The sequence below is a fragment of the Fulvia fulva genome, chromosome 2, assembly GCF_020509005.1.
Source record: "Fulvia fulva chromosome 2, complete sequence".
NCBI lineage: Eukaryota > Fungi > Ascomycota > Dothideomycetes > Mycosphaerellales > Mycosphaerellaceae > Fulvia > Fulvia fulva.
The window spans coordinates 6,947,658-6,965,722 of record NC_063013.1 but is presented as its reverse complement, the minus strand read 5'-3'; the positions used below and the strand labels follow the sequence as shown (position 1 = coordinate 6,965,722).

Here is an 18,065-nt window from a genome sequence, read left to right as displayed (position 1 = left end):
ATTGTTGAGCTTCAAGGTTGTCTGTGCGCTCCGTTGCAGTGCACGGCGACTTCACAAGCCAGGCCGTCGGCCAATAGCACGCGGCGCGGCATCATGGTCCGGAAGGTAGCTGTATGTGAGTCAATGGTAGTAGTGAGATGGATCTGCAGGTGTGCGGCGTCTGCAGGCTCACACGCGGTTAGCTGAAAGCATCATACTGTAAGCCAAATGGTGCATTGCCTCCGGAGATGTTCTGTAGAGGATGGACATGAAGCAGGCGTGGGCGCGTGGCTGTTGTACAGCACACGAGGTTTCGTTCATGATGAGGCGGAGATGCTGCGTGCACGAAGAACGGTAGCGTGAAGCGGAGATGCTGCGTGCACGAAGAACGGTAGCGTGAAGCGGAGATGCTGCTTGCACGAAGAACGGTAGCGTGGAGCGGAGATGCTGCGTGCAAAGACGGCCCAGTGATGCGGTGTGGCTGCTTCTCGACGTGTCGGTGTTGAGCAGGTGACCATGCAACCATGGTGGTGCGATGTTCGGGCTGAGGCGTGCTTGTGTGTTTCTGCAGGCAGGCAGGCTGGCTGAGACGAGCACATTCCAATGCCCTCTATTTCTGCGCAAAATTTTGAGGAAGAGACTGCCCAAGATAGCTAGCTTCCATCAATACTCCGCCGGAGAATGGACAGGGCGCGAGATGTGATGGCACCAAAGTTCGCTGGGCCAGGTACTGCACCTTGGCACGAGGGCATGCATGAGCACATGCCGCTGTTCTTATTAGACGACGATTCCACTTTTGCTGCCAACGCCATGCAGGACCTTCCACCGCAGGAAGCACGTCTTCTTCCCGTTGCTCACGCGATCCTTCCCACCGTCTTCCTTCCCATGAACTACTACATGTACTAGGACCAGACACCCCAGCAGGAAGAAGATGCGTCTGGCCTTTACAAGTCTTTGGGAGCTGCGACTGAACTGCCACCGCACCAACTCGTGAAGGAACAAGAACAACCGATTGGAGCTACAGCTTCTCTTTATTCCATTCCCACCGCGGCGCTGCATCCGTCCTCTGCCATTGCTTCATCATCGACTGAGCCTGGCTACTGCACCCCACATCCTCGGAGTTGGGTAAACACTGCCCTGCCACTACATTACAGCAAACTCGTCATTGCCGAGCACATTGGCCCCCAAATCACGCCAAAGTCTCGACTCTCGACGCTTCTAAACCATGCCTGGCCGAATCCTCGGCCTAGATTTCGGACGCAATTCTTCCACTCACAACCTCGACCAAAGCATTCCATCTGCCACATCTAACCAGACCAAATCGGGAGAGCGTCCTTTAGAAAGCAGACGACCAAGTATGGATAAGCTCGTGAAGCGCCCGGGAGCACTGCTCCAGCTGGGCAAGAAGCACAGCTCTGAGAGCAAGTCCAAGTCCAAGGATCGATCTGGTTCGAGGGACAAACATGCTAGTGAGCATAGAGTACCGCTGAAGCCAGCTCCGGTGAAGTTGAATCTACACATGGAGTCACCTCCGGCCCTCATGCTGGATCCTCCGAGCCAGTCTTCCGGTGTCATTGTTTCTGGCCAGCTACACATCACACCAAACACTTCCGAAGTGACACTGGAGAGCTGCAAGCTGTTCTTGGAAAAGACGACGACGACTAAGAGACCCATTCAGGACAAATGCCGCGATTGCATTACCCAGATTGTGGATATCGCCGAGTGGGACTTCTTCAAGAAGCCAAAGACTTTCAAGGAGTCTGCCGGAAAGCAGAGCATACCATTCTCGCATCGCTTGCCCGGCAACATCCCAGCGACGACACAGGGCCAGCTTGGCAGCGTTGAGTATAGCCTGCACTGTCGCGCCAGGACGACAAGTGGCGAGGAGTGCGAGTATCGTCACGAGCTGCTCATCACTCGGGCTATTCGACCAGGACCGGACAAAACCAGCGTTCGCATCTTCCCGCCGACGAACTTGACATTGCACGTCATCTTACCGAATATTGTTCACCCAATTGGAGAGTTCCCGGTGCAATGTCGCATGACTGGCATCACCACGAAACGAGACGATACACAAACGCGCTGGCGACTTCGAAAGCTGACATGGCGAGTCGAGGAGCACGAGACCATGATATCCCCTCCCTGTGCTGAGCACGTTAGCAACGTCGGCGAAGGCAAAGCCATGAAGTACGAGAACACCCGCCACATCGGCATGGACGAGCTCAAGCAAGGCTGGAAGACCGACTTCAGCGAAGGCCAAGTCGACGGCGAGTTCATGGCTCACATCAACCCCACCGCCAAGCCGAACTGTGGGATGGACACTGGCAGTGGCTTTAAGATTGCCCATAACCTGGTCCTCGAACTCGTCATCGCCGAAGAATGGGCCCCCAACAAGAAGCCTGAAAACGCCACCTATACTGGCGCTGCGCGTGTGCTCAGGACTCAGTTCGCCCTGAACGTCACGCAGCGTGCTGGCATGGGGATTGGCTGGGACGAGGAGCAGCCGCCGATGTACGACGATGTGCCTGCTTCGCCGCCGCATTACCAGAACGATCATACCTCGATTCTGAACTACGAGGGTGAAGATCTCCACAACGACATCGAGCGCCTCAACTTGGACGGCGACGAGACACCGAATAGTTCTGGTGGTACAATCACAGATCTGCCAGAGTCGCTGCCGCCGAGCTACAGTACGACGGGAGGATTCTCGGATCCCAATTTCACGATGCCGAGCTCGTCGAGGGCGCCGCCAGCTTCCAGCTCCGCCATGGCAAGTTCCTCGAGATATGCACCATCTCCAGCCACCACAACTCCAGTAGCCGCCAGCTCCTCACGAGACGCGACTCCAACCCCAAGCACCATCTCGACCCCCATCTCCAGCGCGGCCCCATCAAGATCGCAATCGACGGTGGACGAGGATGAGTTGACGGCGCTGCTGGATCGGTCGCGGCAACGACATGGGTAGATCCGTGGCATGGCATGATAAAGGTTGATCACGATCATTGTTACCCACAAAAATACAGCATGGAGACACACAGCACACCATTACAACCCCCCAAAACAAGTTCGCTCGTTTTGCTTCGAGATACCCTGAGAAAGGCACAGCGAGGAGTCTTGGGTGGAAAGAGGGGCAAAAGTTATTCTAGAAGCACGGCGTCGGCGGGCGATTGTCACTTCAAGTCTTGTTGTGCTTGTATACAAAGTACAGTAGAAGTGCATTTGCAGAATGAATGTACTACCTGTACTATTCTCGGCTCTCAACTCTATCCGGCGTATTCAAATTCCATCATGCACCGTAGTTCCACATCCATTGTTGAACAATGGTGGACGGCCATGTCCGGGCTCACAGGGCTGGTCTGTGGGGTAAATACCTTATGGTGGGGAGCAGCCAGCGGCAGTAAGTAGGTGGAGGTATTGCGTTGCAAGTCTGTCTGCCCTGTCGTCTATCAGGTTCGTGCCCTTCCAGGCCCCGTCTGCTCTTGGCACGCATCGATAGCTCAGTCAGTTCGTTTCCACGCCAGGTTCTGCGTCCAGTCTGGACGTCTGAGAAATGCTGCCAGTGCTGTGGACTGCTCCTAATCCTCGCCCTCGGCCTTCGCAGCAGTAGGGCGTCGCTCCTCCCTCCCCTTATCTCGATCATCGCGATCCCTCTCCCTGTCCCTCGAACGCTCACGATCCCTCCCAGCATCCCTGTCTCTCGACCGCTCGCGATGGCTAGGCACATACCGATCCTCCCTCGGTCTGCTCCGCTCTCGTCGTCGTGGTCGATCATCATCACCATCCCGAGCGCCACCACCTCCACCAGGAATCCACCGATCAGTGCCAACATTACTCCGCTCACGCTCGTCGTACCGTCTTCTGCGGTCTGGGCTTCTGTTGCGGCCCTCGCGCGTGCGGGCTGGCGTACGGTCGCGTTCGTCTCTGATGCGCGTGCGCGGTGGTGATCTGTCGCGTTCGTCCCGGATGCGGGTTGTTGACTCGCGGGGCTTCTCTTTTGGATCTGTCTCTTCGTCCCGAGCGCGTTTGCGTGGCGCTTCGTCGTCGTCTTTGCCTTTGCCGGCAGCAGCGGCAGCAGCAGCAGGTCCGCCAGGTATGTACCGATCGATTCCAGGAGGGCTTCGGCCTCGGCCTCGGCGTCCGCCACGGTCTCTTGACTCTCGACGACGTGGAGGTGATCTCGAACGTGATCGCTCTCGGCGTCGTGGTGGACTGCGACTCTGGCTGGCGTTACGGCGGGCGCCGGCTGGGCGGTATGTGTTGGAGTCGCGGAAGATGTCTCGATACGATTCCCTGCTCTTACTACGGGCAGCCCGTTCGACAACTTCGCCTTCCTCACCACGTTCTCTCTCGCGCTCTCTGTTCCAACTCTTACCACGAGGAGGGGCGATGTACTGGTCGTATCGTCTACGACTAGGAGAGCGAACTCTGCTGTCTCGGCCTCGGTCTCGTTCACGGCGTACTGGCGATCTCGAGCGATCGCGGCGCCCGTCAGGTCTTCGAGATCTCCATGCTTCGCGTTCTGCGCTCACGTCGCGGTAGCTGGACTCACGTCGAGTATCGAGTCGTGATCCACGGCGATCGTCTGGTGTCGGCTCACGTCGTCGGCTGCTACTGAAGGTCGATCGTGCTGGAGAAGGCGATCGTGGTCGTGAAGCTCTTGGACCAGTGGGAGGCGCCACTACCGGCTTGTCGCCCTTTCTAAGGGTCAAAGAAGTCGGCATGAGGCCCTGCGCGCGCATCTGGTCCTTGCTGGCGTTATTCCTTGGGGCAGACTGGTGCTTGAGACGTGGCGGTGGCTCCATGCTCTCACTGCGCTCCAGCTCAGGGCGTCGTGACTTATCAGTCATTTCCTGTCCTTCCTTGAGCAGCAGATCCAAGGCTTCGGCTTCCAGTCGCTTCTGTTCTGCCTCAGCACGTTCTCTCCTACGCCTCTCTCGCTCTTCCTGCTCCGCCTGCTCCTTCTCCTCTGCCTTCTTCTTGGCCGCCTCGCGATCTTCATTGTACTTCCTGATCCTCTCACGTTCGCGCTCCTTCTCAGCATTCTTCCACGCCTCTCGCTCAGCGCGTCTCTTCTGCTCAGCTTGCAGTTTCGTAGTCTCCTTCATTAGTGCTTCCTGCTTCTTCTTCAGCATCTCCAGCTCCTTCTTCTTCTGCTCCTGTGCTTCGCGCTTGGCTCGCTTCTTCTCGTCTTCCTTGTACTTGACCTCGCGGTCTTGACGACGAGCGTCGGCTTCTTCAGCGTATGCATCATCGCTCTTCAGGCCCTTGCGATACTCTTCATTTGCAAGCTCTCCACCAACCTCGTCCGCTCTGATCCCGCGCAGTGCTTGCTCAGCGTTTTGCATGTACTGGTCGATGTAGGCGTCAACATCCTGTTCGGTCTTTCCATAGACGTCGCCACGTGCAGCACTACCTTCAAGCAGTGGGGCAGCAATGCGGCGATCTGGCTTCAGGTATTTGATCGGGTCGCGATCGATCTCCTGTGCGGTAAATGCTCTGAGGGATGCCTCGAACATGCCTCGTTTCGCACTCTCATTGTATTGCTGGAATGCCTTCTTGCGCAATGCGTCGAACTCGCCCTTCTTCTTGAAGGTGTGCAGCATGCTGTCGATGCTGGCGCGTTGTGTGGACGATAGTGGGAGCTCGGAGATCTTGGGCTTCTTGCGCGGCGGCAGCTCCCAGTCGCCGTTTATCGTGTCGGTCGCGGCCATCTTGGCGGCTCACGAGGTGGGGCGAGGCCAAAAGTGAGTGAAAGTGTTGTGTTCTGGTGTGCTGTGTCATGTTCGAGATGGGTCAAGGAGGGATCTCGAAACTTGCTTACTGTGCGGCAGTGCTCCGATTCGCTCGCAACGCTGACTTGCGGAGCTTGTGATGAGGAAGGAGAGCTGCACCAAAGGCCCAGACACAACAACACGAGACCATTCACCACCACGCCTTCCATTCACGCGACACTTACAGACGACCAAGCTTCCACGTCGCGCGTTCCGGGATTTTCAAGCACCAAGCACCTCCGCGACTCCGTGCGACACCAGCACATCCGCAAGCATGGTGAACAAGATCCTCTTCTGGAGTGGCTTCGGTAAGGACATGGTCTGCAGCTCTATACACAGCTACAGCCCCTAACACGGTATACACAGGCCTCGCCGTCAGATTCTGGCAACTCGGCATCGAAATGCGCCCCTTCTTCCAGCGCGAGAACTGGCTTATCTACCCAATTTACGGCGGTCTCGGAGCATCCTTCGGCTACTGGCTGCAAGGCGTGGAAGACAGACAGATGCGGTACCTGTCAGAAACCAGACAACGACTGATTGAGAAGAGGAAGAGGCGAGCACAGAGGGAGGGCGCGCCAGATGTTGGCACGTTCCAGCAGAGGGAGCAGGAGGGTCTTCATGCGAGCCCACGATTTGTGGTGGAGAGGGATGCGCTTGCACTGCCGGCGGAGGGTGTTAAGGAGAGGACTGCGGCAGATCAGTGAAGTGGGGAGTGTAGGTGTGCTAGGGAGGAAGGGTGGTGGTGAGGATAGAATTGGTCGGAGGATGGATCGTAGCTGCGGAAAGGCATCACGAAGAAGGAACAGCATGATGAACCATGCACTTCAAAGTGATCGTGGCAGCTCGTTGATTAGCCATAGTCGGTTATGATGGGACTACATCTTGTAGATCTCAATGGCTTGGCATTGTACATAGTTTCGCAACAAGCCATACCAGAACGTCCAAAGAAAGCACCACCGCGTCAGCTCAAGACCAAATATCCTCTCATGAAACACAGACGCATCCTTTGCTGAGATGTCCCTCGATCCTGCTATGTTGACATGCTACCGCCCAAGCCACCTCCCGTGAGCGGATGTGCCGAAATGGAAGGCAGCCAGAATCCAAAACGTACTTGCCGCGTCACTCAGAACACCTTTCCTCCTCCTCACCAACCCCTAAATGTCCTGATAAGTACCTCCAATGCCTCAATTGAGGCAATACAGTCTCTACAACACACCTCAATACCCCAGCAATGGCAACGCATGACTTTGCCAATGGCCGACAAGGTTCTCTCCGCTTGACCGCAACAGAACCAACACCTCCGCGAACACCAGCACTCGCAGCATTCGGACGATCGACAAAAGGCGGAATCGTCGTCTTTTCTGGAGGGAGTGCGGCGAATAGTCTGGTTGATGTGTTCCATGAGATTCGGGAAGCGAATCATAGTTGTTCGCTGAGTTATGTTATACCCATCTCGGACAATGGGGGGAGTTCGAGTGAGCTGATAAGGGTGTTTGGTGGTCCTGGTACAGTATACGCAACTCAGACTACTGGACTCTGACTAATGTTCTGTGAAGGCATCGGAGATGTGCGCTCACGCTTGATACGCCTGATACCCAATGATGGCGACGAGGCGAAAGCCACGAGGGACTTCTTCAACTATCGTCTACCGAAGGCGTACGCACCGGCGAGACTGGAGTGGCTGGACATTGTCGAAGGTACCCACGGACTTTGGACTGGTATCTCGAGTCCCAAGAAAGAGCTCATTCGCAGCTTTCTCAACTCGATCAATACGGAGGCCATCAAGCGGATCCGGCCTACGAGTAGATTCAATTACTCTGGTGCGAGTATTGGGAATCTGTTCTTGACTGGGTACCGTTTCCTACAATTTCATCATCTTCGATATCTTGCTAATCTCCAAGCAGAGCTAGATTGTTCACCGGCAGCTTCGAGGCTGCGATACACCTCGTGTCAAGCATCTGCAATGTCCCCGGTACAGTATCGGTACTACCAGTGCTGAACACCAACTTCGCCCATCACATTGCTGCTGGCCTGGCTGATAATTCTGTAATCGTTGGCCAGAACAACATCAGCCACCCGAGTGAACGGGCTGTGGATGTCAGTCACATCCCGACTTCGCCTGGCCAGCTTCTCAGAGCACAAACAGAGGAACACGACAAAGTCGAAGATGCGAACATGCCGGGAACTTTACCAACCTTACGCAAGCCGGCCATTGCCTTCTCCAAAGAAGACGAAGAGGAGTTGCCAGCTCGAATCGAGCGTCTGTGGTACATCAATCCGTACGGCCAGGAGATCACCATACCAGCCAACCCACGAGTGCTTGAAGCAATACGGAGCTCTTCGTGCGTGATCTATAGCATCGGCAGTCTCTTCACCTCAATCGTGCCATCATTAGTGCTTCGAGGCGTGGGTGAAGCAGTCGCATCTCCTTCGATCGGAACGAAAGTTCTGATCCTGAACGGCACTCTGGATCGAGAGACCGGTCCTTCCAACGACGCATACACAGCTATGGACTTTGTCGCTGCCATCGCCAACGCTTGTGCAGACTCTCGTGGTTTATCGAGACCAGACGCTTGTGACTACTGGCAGTATGTTACGCATATCGTCTACTTGGACTCTCCGACTGGCCCGAGGATCGACAAAGATGCTTTCAATAAGGTACCCAGCACTTCACTGGGTTGTAAGACTAATTGCTAACTTCGATACAGATTGGCATTGAGTCACTCCGGTGCTATGGGCGCAAGGACGAGAATGGCAAGAGCGGCCGCTACGATTCGAGGGCGCTCACGCAAGCACTGGAGGCCATCATCGGGCGTAAAGATCCGAGAGGCATATCGAGGCGTAATACGCTCATAGGATGAGTCAAGCAAAGATCGACAGACACTACGAAACGCCGGTCATATGAAGCACTTCTGCTCATACACATACATATATGCGGCCGCGCCTCATGCACCCTACGGAGGGTGTGACTCCTGCTGGCCATGAAAGCTGGTTGCGGGCACTGTCAAGCCATGTACAGCGTACCGACGAAGACGACGCTTGAGTGCCCTCAGGAATTGACTTTCATGCAAGTAAGCTGCGTGCAGTTCTGACCAAGCAAAAGCTCTTGCTGCGGAATGGTGAATCGTCCATATCGTCGGCAAAGTCGCGGCCTTTGCACGCGAGCAAGCGGGAGGATGTCCCACATCGTCATTCCCGCCAGAACTTCGACCCCACCATTCGATAGGAACAGGCAATTGTCCGCCAGTTCTTCACTCAACCACAGCTGAAGAAACTTGTCATAGCGGCAATTGAAGATGTAACCTCAGTCATACCGGGCTGTATAAGAGAGTTCACACAAGACCGTCGAAGTTCTCCTAGTAGACTGACATCTTTACCAGCAGTGCATAACATGGCCTCCAAACCTTTCAACGTCGCCGTCGTAGGCTACGGCCTCTCAGCCAAGGTCTTCCACATTCCACTCATCCTCGCATTGTCAGAAGACTTTAAGCTATACGGCATTGTCCAGCGAACCCCAAAACCAGACGATGATGCAGCCAAGGACCACCAAGGCATCAAGAGCTGGCGCTCAGTTGATGAAGTCTACGCAGATCCAGAAGTCGACGTTGTGATCGTCACTACGACACCAGAGACACATTTCGACATGGCGAAGAAGAGCATGGAAAGCGGCAAGAACGTCGTGGTGGAGAAGCCATTCGTCCCAACAGCGAAGGAAGCACAAGAGCTCGCAGACATTTCGAAGAAGACTGGCAAGAAGCTTGCTGTGTACCAGAACAGACGATGGGACGCGGACTTCTTGACGCTGAAGAAAATCATGGCCGATGGCGATCTGGGAGAGATTTCAGAGTTCGAAACACATTTTGATCGTCACCGGCCTGATCCACCGCCAGCTGGATCATGGAAGAGCGAGGACAAGCCGGCGCATGGAGCGTTGTATGATCTGGGCACACATCTCATCGATCAAGTCTACAGCCTCTTCGGCATGCCGAAGCGCGTGACCGGCTTCGTCGGCATCTGCCGCCGCGGCGTCAACGGCGGCGCAGCAGACAGCATCACCGTCCTCCTCCACTACCCCGGCCCCATCCTCGTCACAGTCAAAGCCGGCGTCGTCAGCCCCGAAGAAGAACAACTCCGCTACTGGGTTCGCGGCACGAAAGGCAGCTTCAAGAAATTCCACCTTGACGTCCAAGAAGATCAACTACGCCTTCACGGTATCGGGCCCGGTCATAAGGATTTCGGTGTGGATCCTGAGAGCCATTATGGCACGCTTGTGAAAGTGCCGCAGGAGAAGGCGACGCCGCAGGTGCAGAGGTATCCTACTGTGACGCCGGCGACGTATGTGGAGTATTATAGGGTTTTCGGGAAGGCGTTGAGGGGAGAGGGGGAGGTGCCGGTCAGGGCGGAGGAGGCGGCGGATGTGTTGAGGATTATTGAGGGGGTGTTGGTTAGTTCGAGGGAGGGGAGGACGGTGGAATTCTAGGTTTCCGGATCACAGAAGATCGGAATCTCCAGACTTGGTAGCAATGGAACGCTTGTTCTGTCTTGGCCATCTGGCACCTTGGAAGCACTGTACTGCTTGCTGCAGCGTATTTGACGGACTTGATCGGGCTGAGAAAAACAGAAGCGCACGTGGCATAGAGCAGGGAATCATCGCAAGACTGGCGCTTCGTGCGTTTCGCCCTTTTCAGGTCAGCGCTGACAGGCGGCTCTGCGCAGTCTCCATGAAAACTACGTCCGCATGCGCCCAGCTTGCGCAGCTTAGCTTGACGCAATCGACGATATAAAACCCGCAACATGGACATCTACAGCAAGCTGCCTCTGAAGTCGGTTGCTGACTTGCATATGAGCCGTACCTTATGACCGGATATCCTCTGTCGAAGCCATTTCTTTATGTCCACCTTAGTAGCGGCGGTCTGGGTTCCTTTACGTGTGATGGCGACATCCACTATCTCGCCGTGTATGTCATCTGGGACGGCGAAGTACACTGCTTCGTTGATTGAATGATGTCTATTTAGGGCATTTATGCATCGCTCACCATTGCTACTCTCCCCTGAAACCGCTTCTCATGCTTATTGCTATCCGATCACTCGTTCTTTAGATATTTTGCTTCCCGCTTTGAGATGGGTAGTGACTGCGGCACTGAGACATGGGTCGAGTTACAGGAGACAGTGATAGGTTAGCCCGACGTCATCGTTCTTGAGTATGGTGTTCTACAAGAGGAGTCTAGCTGTCTTATGAGTATGAGTTCCAAGGTAATTGGCCCAACATACAGCCGGGCCGTGATAACGGCTGCTCATACTGCCCCTGGCCACTCTTCCTTCCCTCACTGGCTATGCTAGCTCGGCAAGACAATATGTCAGCTAGCCAGCATATGCCTGCAAATCCCAGCCAAATGACTACGAGACAGTGAGTGAATTGGTATGGTATCCTATTGGTTAATACTGGTTACCACGCGGTTGTTGGTAGGTACGGTATCGCCGTCGTCGCTAGTGGTAGTGGTATGGTATTCTCACCTTACTGGCACCGGTAACCAGATCCAAATGAGGTACCCACTGCGCTCCAGTCAGATGGCTATCTGTAGTAGGTCACCACCAAAATAGCATGTTGCCGGAGTCGCGTAAATACGCGTGTTATATGTGTTCTCGTACCTCTCTGTCTTATTATCTATTCACCTCACTACCGCCAATATGCCAGCCTTTCGATGGCCATTCACCTTACCTTCGAAGAATACCACGAAGGTGACTCTATACCTTAAGAACCCCAAGTTCGACGCTGAATTGCGGCTCGACGAGTTCAATATCGATGGTGTTGCGTACACGCGTAAGAACGCCGTCTAGCAGCTGAAGAAAGGGCGTACGAAGACCTCTCTAATATAGGCCTATAGAGAGGCGTTAGTGCGTAATAGCGATTTAAGAGAGGTGTATTACTACTATAACTATAAGCTCGAGAATAGGCCGTAATCGCTACCTATAATAAACGGTAATTAAGGTCTACTTATCTATCTTTGGAGCCATTAGATAAACAAGCGTAGTAAGCCTATTGCTATTATTAAAGAGCCTAAAGAGAGCTCGTAGTCGTAGACCTTTATTAAATTTACCCTAGTTTGAAAGTTCGATAAATTTAAGCGCCTACTTATCCGGTAGATTATATATTGTTATAGAGCCTTCCGTATAGTAGAGAACACCTACTTTCGAGAGCTAGTATCTTACTGTCGCGAGACTATAGTGGGCGAGTGTAGTAGTAGTTTATTGACGAAGTTAATAGCTAAAGAGAGAAGGTAGTTCTAAGAGAGAGAGAGAGAGAGAGAGAGAGGGCTTCTTAAGCAAAGCGGAGGTCGCGCTCGGGCCGAGCTTAGTCATCAATGTCACGTGATCACGAGTCACGTGACCCGATCCGAATCCTCTACTTACGGAGCTACCGTAACACTACCCCCCTCTTAAGACACGTTCGTCTTAAAGCGTATATCCTTAAACCCTCCTTAATACGTACGTAAAGGCTTTATTATCCTCTATATCTATTATATCCTCTAGTAGCTTAACTATATAAGCCTACGTCGTTAAATCTAGTACTCTACGGTTAGCGCCGTTAGCCTATCCCTTACTATAGCTTATATTGCCGGTATGAGCGTATAAAGGTATAGCCGAGCTAGTATTCTCGCTTAGATAATTACTAGAAGTAGGTACTAGTATAACCCCCCTATTATAGCCTATAGTAATATTATAAGGCGTATAGTTAGTCGGAGGTAGAGCTATATCGCCGGTACTACGAAGTAGTCGTATAAATAAAGTTACCTAAGACGCTAGATCTATAGCGTATATATCTACTTCAGTTAAGTGTCTATTAAGGTCGCGTAGCGTCTCGTTTAGTACCTAGTTCTATAGCGGATAGAAGTTAACTAGTATAGACTTGTCTTAGTTATTATACTTAAAATCTACGACTACCTTCGGTATATCCTTATATATTACGCTCGTAGGCTCCTATATCGGCTTACGATATCCTTGCTATTTTACTAGTATAGTAATACCTCTACCCTTAGGCTTTATATCTAGAATACGCTCTACTATCTAGGCCTAGAAAGTGTTTCTAGTGTTATCGGTAACCTCGATCGGCGGGGATAGCGTATTATCTTCCGGGTCTACTAGGCGAAGTAGGTTCGAGTAGAACGAGTTATATACGCGGATAGTATCTAGTAACGTTATACGGTAAGCGTTCTTACCTAATATAGCTATAACGGTTACTAGGCCGAACTACTTAACGTCTAGCTTCTTCGGGGGTCTAGAGGACTTCTAGTTCTTAGTATTAATATAGACGCGGTCGCCTACCTAGTATCGCGGAGGGACTATACGGTATATATTAGCATTATCTACTTATAGAGCCTAGTCGTAGCGTAATAGCTTATATAGGTACTAATAGAAGTCTTTTATCTAGTTCGCGAAACGTTTAGCTTTCTCTATACTAATCCGCTACTTAGTTAGTATAAGTCGTCTTAGTAGATTATTACTATGAAAGTTACCGGTTCGTAGATTACGTCCTCGTTCTATAAAGAAGGACGAAACGCCGGTAGCTTCGGTAGCGTAGTTATTCTTCGCGAATACTACTAGTAGTAACTAGTCTACCTAGTCACTCTAGGCGTAGTTAATAAAGGGGCGTAGATACTTCTCTATTTCCTTATTAGTGTTTTCTAATTAGCCGTGAGCCTTAGGATAAAAGGCTATTAATAGCTTATAGTCTATTCCTACTAATTCGTAGAAACGCCGCTAGAAAGTAGACAATTATTAACTACCTCTATTAGTAACGATTGAAAGTAGGGCCCCGTATAGGCGGTAGTAGTCTCGTACGAATATATAGGCGATGTATTTAGCCGTCATCTCTTTAATAGATAGATAGATTTGTTATTCCCCTATTCTAGGACCCTATCCGGCCTATATAGGTGTATATCTATTATTATGTATAAAGGGAAACCCGAATAGGTGAAAACCCTTCCCGCCCCCGACTACTCCTTGTCTAGATTAGCTTTCCCTCTAAACGTACGTAGTCTATATTACTACCCCGTTAGCCCCCGCTCCTAGCCGGTCTTCTCGCGCTACGTCGTGCCCTCTCTTCCTATACTACTCCTACTAGGCGGTACTGTTCTAGCTAGCCCTTCTCTAGTATCCAGTTTGTAATACGTCGTAGGTCCTTAGCGTTATTAAGAAGTGCCCTAATCGTCCGGTTCCTCGCCTTTACTATCTACTCCCCCCTTCCTAGCGACCACCTCGGACAGACGAGGAGTACGTACCGTACGTTCTAGGAGCGATAGCCGTAGGGGCAGCTAGTATTCGTGTATCCTAGAACCTTCCTCTATAATAGGTACCCCTAGAGGCCGATATGTTCGCTTCGTAGTTAGGTTACTATACTACTCTATACCCTCGTAAGGCGGTAGTAGATGAGCTTCGGGGGGTGCTTGACCGCGGATTTCGTAGCTAACTATTCCTTAGGTTGTCCCGCTAGCTAAGGGCGTCTACTATGCCCTACACCCTAGTTGTTCTACCTCTCTTTCTATAGTTGCTCTATAAACGACTTCTTACCTTCCTACCGTGTTACTAGCTATTCGTCGCTTACCCGGTAGTTTAGCTCGTTTCCGGGTCGAATGCCCTTATACGCTAGTACTAATTCGCGGGCCCTTACGACTATACTAGCGATAACCTTCTATACTAGGTACTGTGCCGACTTGCCTAAGTAGGAGGTCCGTAGTCCCTAGATATATAGGTCGATCGGCGGTATAGTAGTCTCGTACTTAAGCATCCTTATTAGCGTCGACTTGTATACCCCGGTGACCTTCCTTAGGCCTTGGTTTTAGATCTTCGCTAGCGGCGCGACGAGTCCCTTCGATAGGCAGGCCCTCTCGCCTAAGGACTACACTTGGCTACTATAGGTAAGGACTGGCCGTATAATAGCCGTATATAGGAGTCGTAACTACCGGAAGTCCGCGCCCTATATAGACGTAGTGAGCCTCTAGTATAATGCTATATTCTGTTTAGCTTTCCGTAATATTGCCTATACGTACTTCCTCTACCGTAGCGCCGGGTCTACCTATAGTCCGAGGATCCTAAGCTAATCTACCGGGTTAGTCGTGTGCCCCTATATCTAGATAGAAGCTTATATATTGTGGAATCGTGGCCGGCGCGTAAAGTGTATTAGATTGTACTTTTCTAGGGCAAACCGAGCCCCTTACCTTCTAGCCTAGTCCTCGTAGATCTTGTGCTTCTCTTCTAGTAGCCTATAGTTCTCCTTAGTCGAGGAAGACTACGCTAGGATGTTCGTGTCGTCTACGAAGCCGCTCGTAGCGGTGTTCTAGGATTCTAGGGCTAGGAGTAGCGTCGCTATAAAGAAGAGGAATAGAATAGGTGCTAGCGTTAAGCCTTACGGGATTCTAGTATAGACTGCTTGAAATAGGCTTCTATACTAGCCGACTAGGATCGACGTACTACGGTTTTAGAGGTAGGACCGTACGAAGTTGATAAGCCACTTAGGGAGTCCTTTCGACCTTAGGATATAGAGTAGCCGCGGGTATAATACGTAGTCGAAGGCTCCCGATATGTCTAGGCTAAGTAAGGAAGCCACCTTGTCCCTATTCTTATACTAGATAGCCTTTACCTAAGAGGTGATAAGTTCTATCGCGGATAGCGTCGATCGCTATAGGCGCGTACCTATCTAGGTGTCCGGGAGTAGGGAGTATTCCTCTACCGCCTCGGAGAGTCTCGTTATAACTAGCTTCTTAAGCGCCTTCCTAAGAGTGTTAAGGAGCGCAATTAGGCGGTACGACTTCACCTACGTATAGTCTTCCCTTTGCGGCTTACGTAGGACTACTGTCGTCGATTATTTAAATGCTATCGGGTGGTATCCGGTCTATAGGTAGGCGTTAAAGATCGCTATAACTACTAGGGCTAGTTGATCTCTACACTTCTTTAGTAGCTCGTTTGGGATCCTATCCGGCCCCGGGGCTTTCTTCGCCGGTAACTTCCTAAGTATAGCGGCAACTTCTCCCTCGGACACCTCCTATCGGACCGCGATACTAGGGGCTAGGGGAGTAGAGCTGTTTATATCGCTTAGATTAGCCTCGGCTAGGGGCGGGAAGAACTTGCTAGCTAGTAGACGCGCCTTGGCCTCGGGGTCGCTAACCGGGCCACTAGGCGATTGTAGCGCTAGGACAGAGAAGGAGGGGCCCTATGTAGGGTCCTGTCGGGCCCATTTCGCTAGCTTCTATATCCTCGCTAGCTTGCCGGCGATTTCTTCTACTATAGCCCTCTAGCCGACTGCTTTCTCCCTCCGTATTATAGCTTTCTTCTATTAGTATGCCTCCCTATATACGTTCTAGGCCTCCTCGCTATAGCTGCTCGTCTACACCCGGCGGGCTCTCCTTACTTCTCTTACTACCGTAGTACACTTCGGCGTCTAGTATAGTTTAGACTATGTCGTTAGTTAGGCAAGCGGAACGTAAAGTAAGGTCGCTTTTCTTATCTCGTCTATTAACCCTTAGACTGCCTCGTCTATCTCGTCTTTACTAATATATTACTACTACGCGATCTGGACTAGCCTCTCGGAGTCATCGAGGCACGCCTAGATGTTAGCCTAGTAGGCCTTTCCCTAGTTTAGCTTAGGGGTTCTCGCTAGTATGCGTTATATCTGTGTCGTAATAGAGGTCCTGACTAGTATATAGTCTAATGACGCCTCGAGTACATATTCGATCCTATAGTAGGTTACTATATAGTAGTAGCTATTCAAGATCTAGGAGAGGTCGATCGTGCCTTAGAGTCCCCCTCTCTTCTAGGTGCCTAGGTCCTTCGGGGTATTAAGGGCAATTGCGTTACTCGCTATTAAGTCGAGTACTTCGTCGGCTATAGGGTACGGCTATATAAGGCTTTCCTAGGAAGGGTAGTATATATTAAAGTCTCCTACTACGATATAGCACCCTTGTCTCTTAAGCGTACTGTCTAGTTGTCTATAGACCCCTAGGTCGCGACTAGACCTCGAGACTAGCGGTTATATATATAGGTTGTGTATCTAGGTACTACCTACGTAGAGGGAGGTAATATCGCCCCCGCCTTCTTTGTCTACGTAGTACACTACCTCCCAGTCGGATTCTAGTATGTCCTTACTAATATAGAAGTACGTACGGGGTCTACCGTCGCCTCGTAGGTATGTCGTATAGCCTAGTAACTTGTAGGTCGTTAGTCTCTTATAGTACGGGTTAATCTATAGCTCCTAGATTGCTAGGACGTAGTGGACGTGCGGGTCCGCCTCGTATAGGAAATAGTTCTAGACTATATCCTTACTATAGTTAACGTTATACTAGATAATACTAAGCGTGTCGAGGCTAGTTATCGGTATCGACAATCATTTCCTCTATAGCGTCCTATATCCTACTGCCTTATACGTCCTAGTCTACGCCTATCGGCTATATACTAAAGGGGAGCCGGGCCTAGTTAGACTCCCTCGCCGTAGCTAGTAGGGCACGTGGCCTCCCGTACGCCCTAGGTTACGTATCCTTTATATCGTTCTCGGCCCTAGGGCGCTTATACCCGACCGCCGCTAGCTAGTTCCGGTATAGGCTAGCCTTACGGTCGCCGTAGAATCTTAGGGCGACGGTTCTGTTTGTAATTACCTTGTTTTCGCTAGTTTCTGCTATAGGCATTCCGCGCTATACGATAGGTAGTACCCCGGACAGTTCGCGTACCGTCTCGTAGCCGATATATAGTCCCTAGACATATAGTCTCCTATATAGTTCGAGCAGGCCTACTTGTTTATACACGTGTAGGTTTAGTGTCTATACTGTTAGCATTTGAAGCATTAGAGGACACGAAAGAGTAAGGAGTGCTTTTCTACTATCTTGAGGCTATATTGCTAGATTAGGCCTTATTCTATCGCTAGATCCGCCGCTTTCGCGTCTTATAGCTATACTATTAGCGCCGAGGCCTTCTTGCCTTCTAGCCATTTTCTATAGAGCTAAGTCGCCTTCTAGATTAGAGAGTTAAGAGTGACCGGGTTGTCCTCTTAGAGAGCCCGTAGGTGACCTTAGTTAGTTAGGTCGAACTCCTTAGGCATATCGTAGACTAGGATCATAAATTGCTTCGTTAAGACCTTCGCTAATACCGCAACCTTAGATGCCCACTATAGCTGTGCCTCTAGGTGCCTTCTAGTAGTAGTAGAGCTAGTATAGATCTATAGAGTGCCGTTAGACTATTAGTTCACTATGACCACCCCTAGTTAGTTAATTCGTTAGGCGAGCTCCTTGTTCGATAGCTTCGTAACTTCGGCCTAGTCTTCCTTTACTAT

At 51.4% G+C, this 18,065-nt stretch overlaps 5 protein-coding genes across 5 annotated transcripts; 4 read left to right on the top strand and 1 right to left on the bottom strand.

Annotated features, from left to right (window-relative positions):
• Positions 1–1,204: 1,204 nt before the first annotated feature.
• Positions 1,205–2,944, top strand: CLAFUR5_03881 (uncharacterized protein; the record flags this gene model as incomplete). Its single annotated transcript, XM_047903029.1, has 1 exon — positions 1,205–2,944. One exon carries the CDS (start codon positions 1,205–1,207, stop codon positions 2,942–2,944), a length of 1,740 nt encoding a protein of 579 aa, XP_047758769.1.
• Positions 2,945–3,554: 610 nt separating this feature from the next.
• Positions 3,555–5,690, bottom strand: CLAFUR5_03880 (uncharacterized protein; the record flags this gene model as incomplete). Its single annotated transcript, XM_047903028.1, has 1 exon — positions 3,555–5,690. The coding sequence occupies one exon, from the start codon at positions 5,688–5,690 to the stop codon at positions 3,555–3,557; it is 2,136 nt and encodes a 711-aa protein (XP_047758770.1).
• Positions 5,691–5,850: 160 nt separating this feature from the next.
• Positions 5,851–6,454, top strand: CLAFUR5_03879 (uncharacterized protein; the record flags this gene model as incomplete). The annotated part of the gene is made up of 2 exons (XM_047903027.1): positions 5,851–6,058; positions 6,117–6,454. 2 exons carry the CDS (start codon positions 5,851–5,853, stop codon positions 6,452–6,454), a joined length of 546 nt encoding a protein of 181 aa, XP_047757969.1.
• Positions 6,455–6,981: 527 nt separating this feature from the next.
• Positions 6,982–8,611, top strand: CLAFUR5_03878 (uncharacterized protein; the record flags this gene model as incomplete). Its single annotated transcript, XM_047903026.1, has 4 exons — positions 6,982–7,255; positions 7,307–7,601; positions 7,655–8,408; positions 8,459–8,611. The coding sequence occupies 4 exons, from the start codon at positions 6,982–6,984 to the stop codon at positions 8,609–8,611; spliced, it is 1,476 nt and encodes a 491-aa protein (XP_047757968.1).
• A 530-nt stretch (positions 8,612–9,141) lies between these two features.
• CLAFUR5_03877 (uncharacterized protein) lies at positions 9,142–10,230 on the top strand (the record flags this gene model as incomplete). Its single annotated transcript, XM_047903025.1, has 1 exon — positions 9,142–10,230. One exon carries the CDS (start codon positions 9,142–9,144, stop codon positions 10,228–10,230), a length of 1,089 nt encoding a protein of 362 aa, XP_047757959.1.
• Between the last annotated feature and the right edge of the window lie 7,835 nt (positions 10,231–18,065).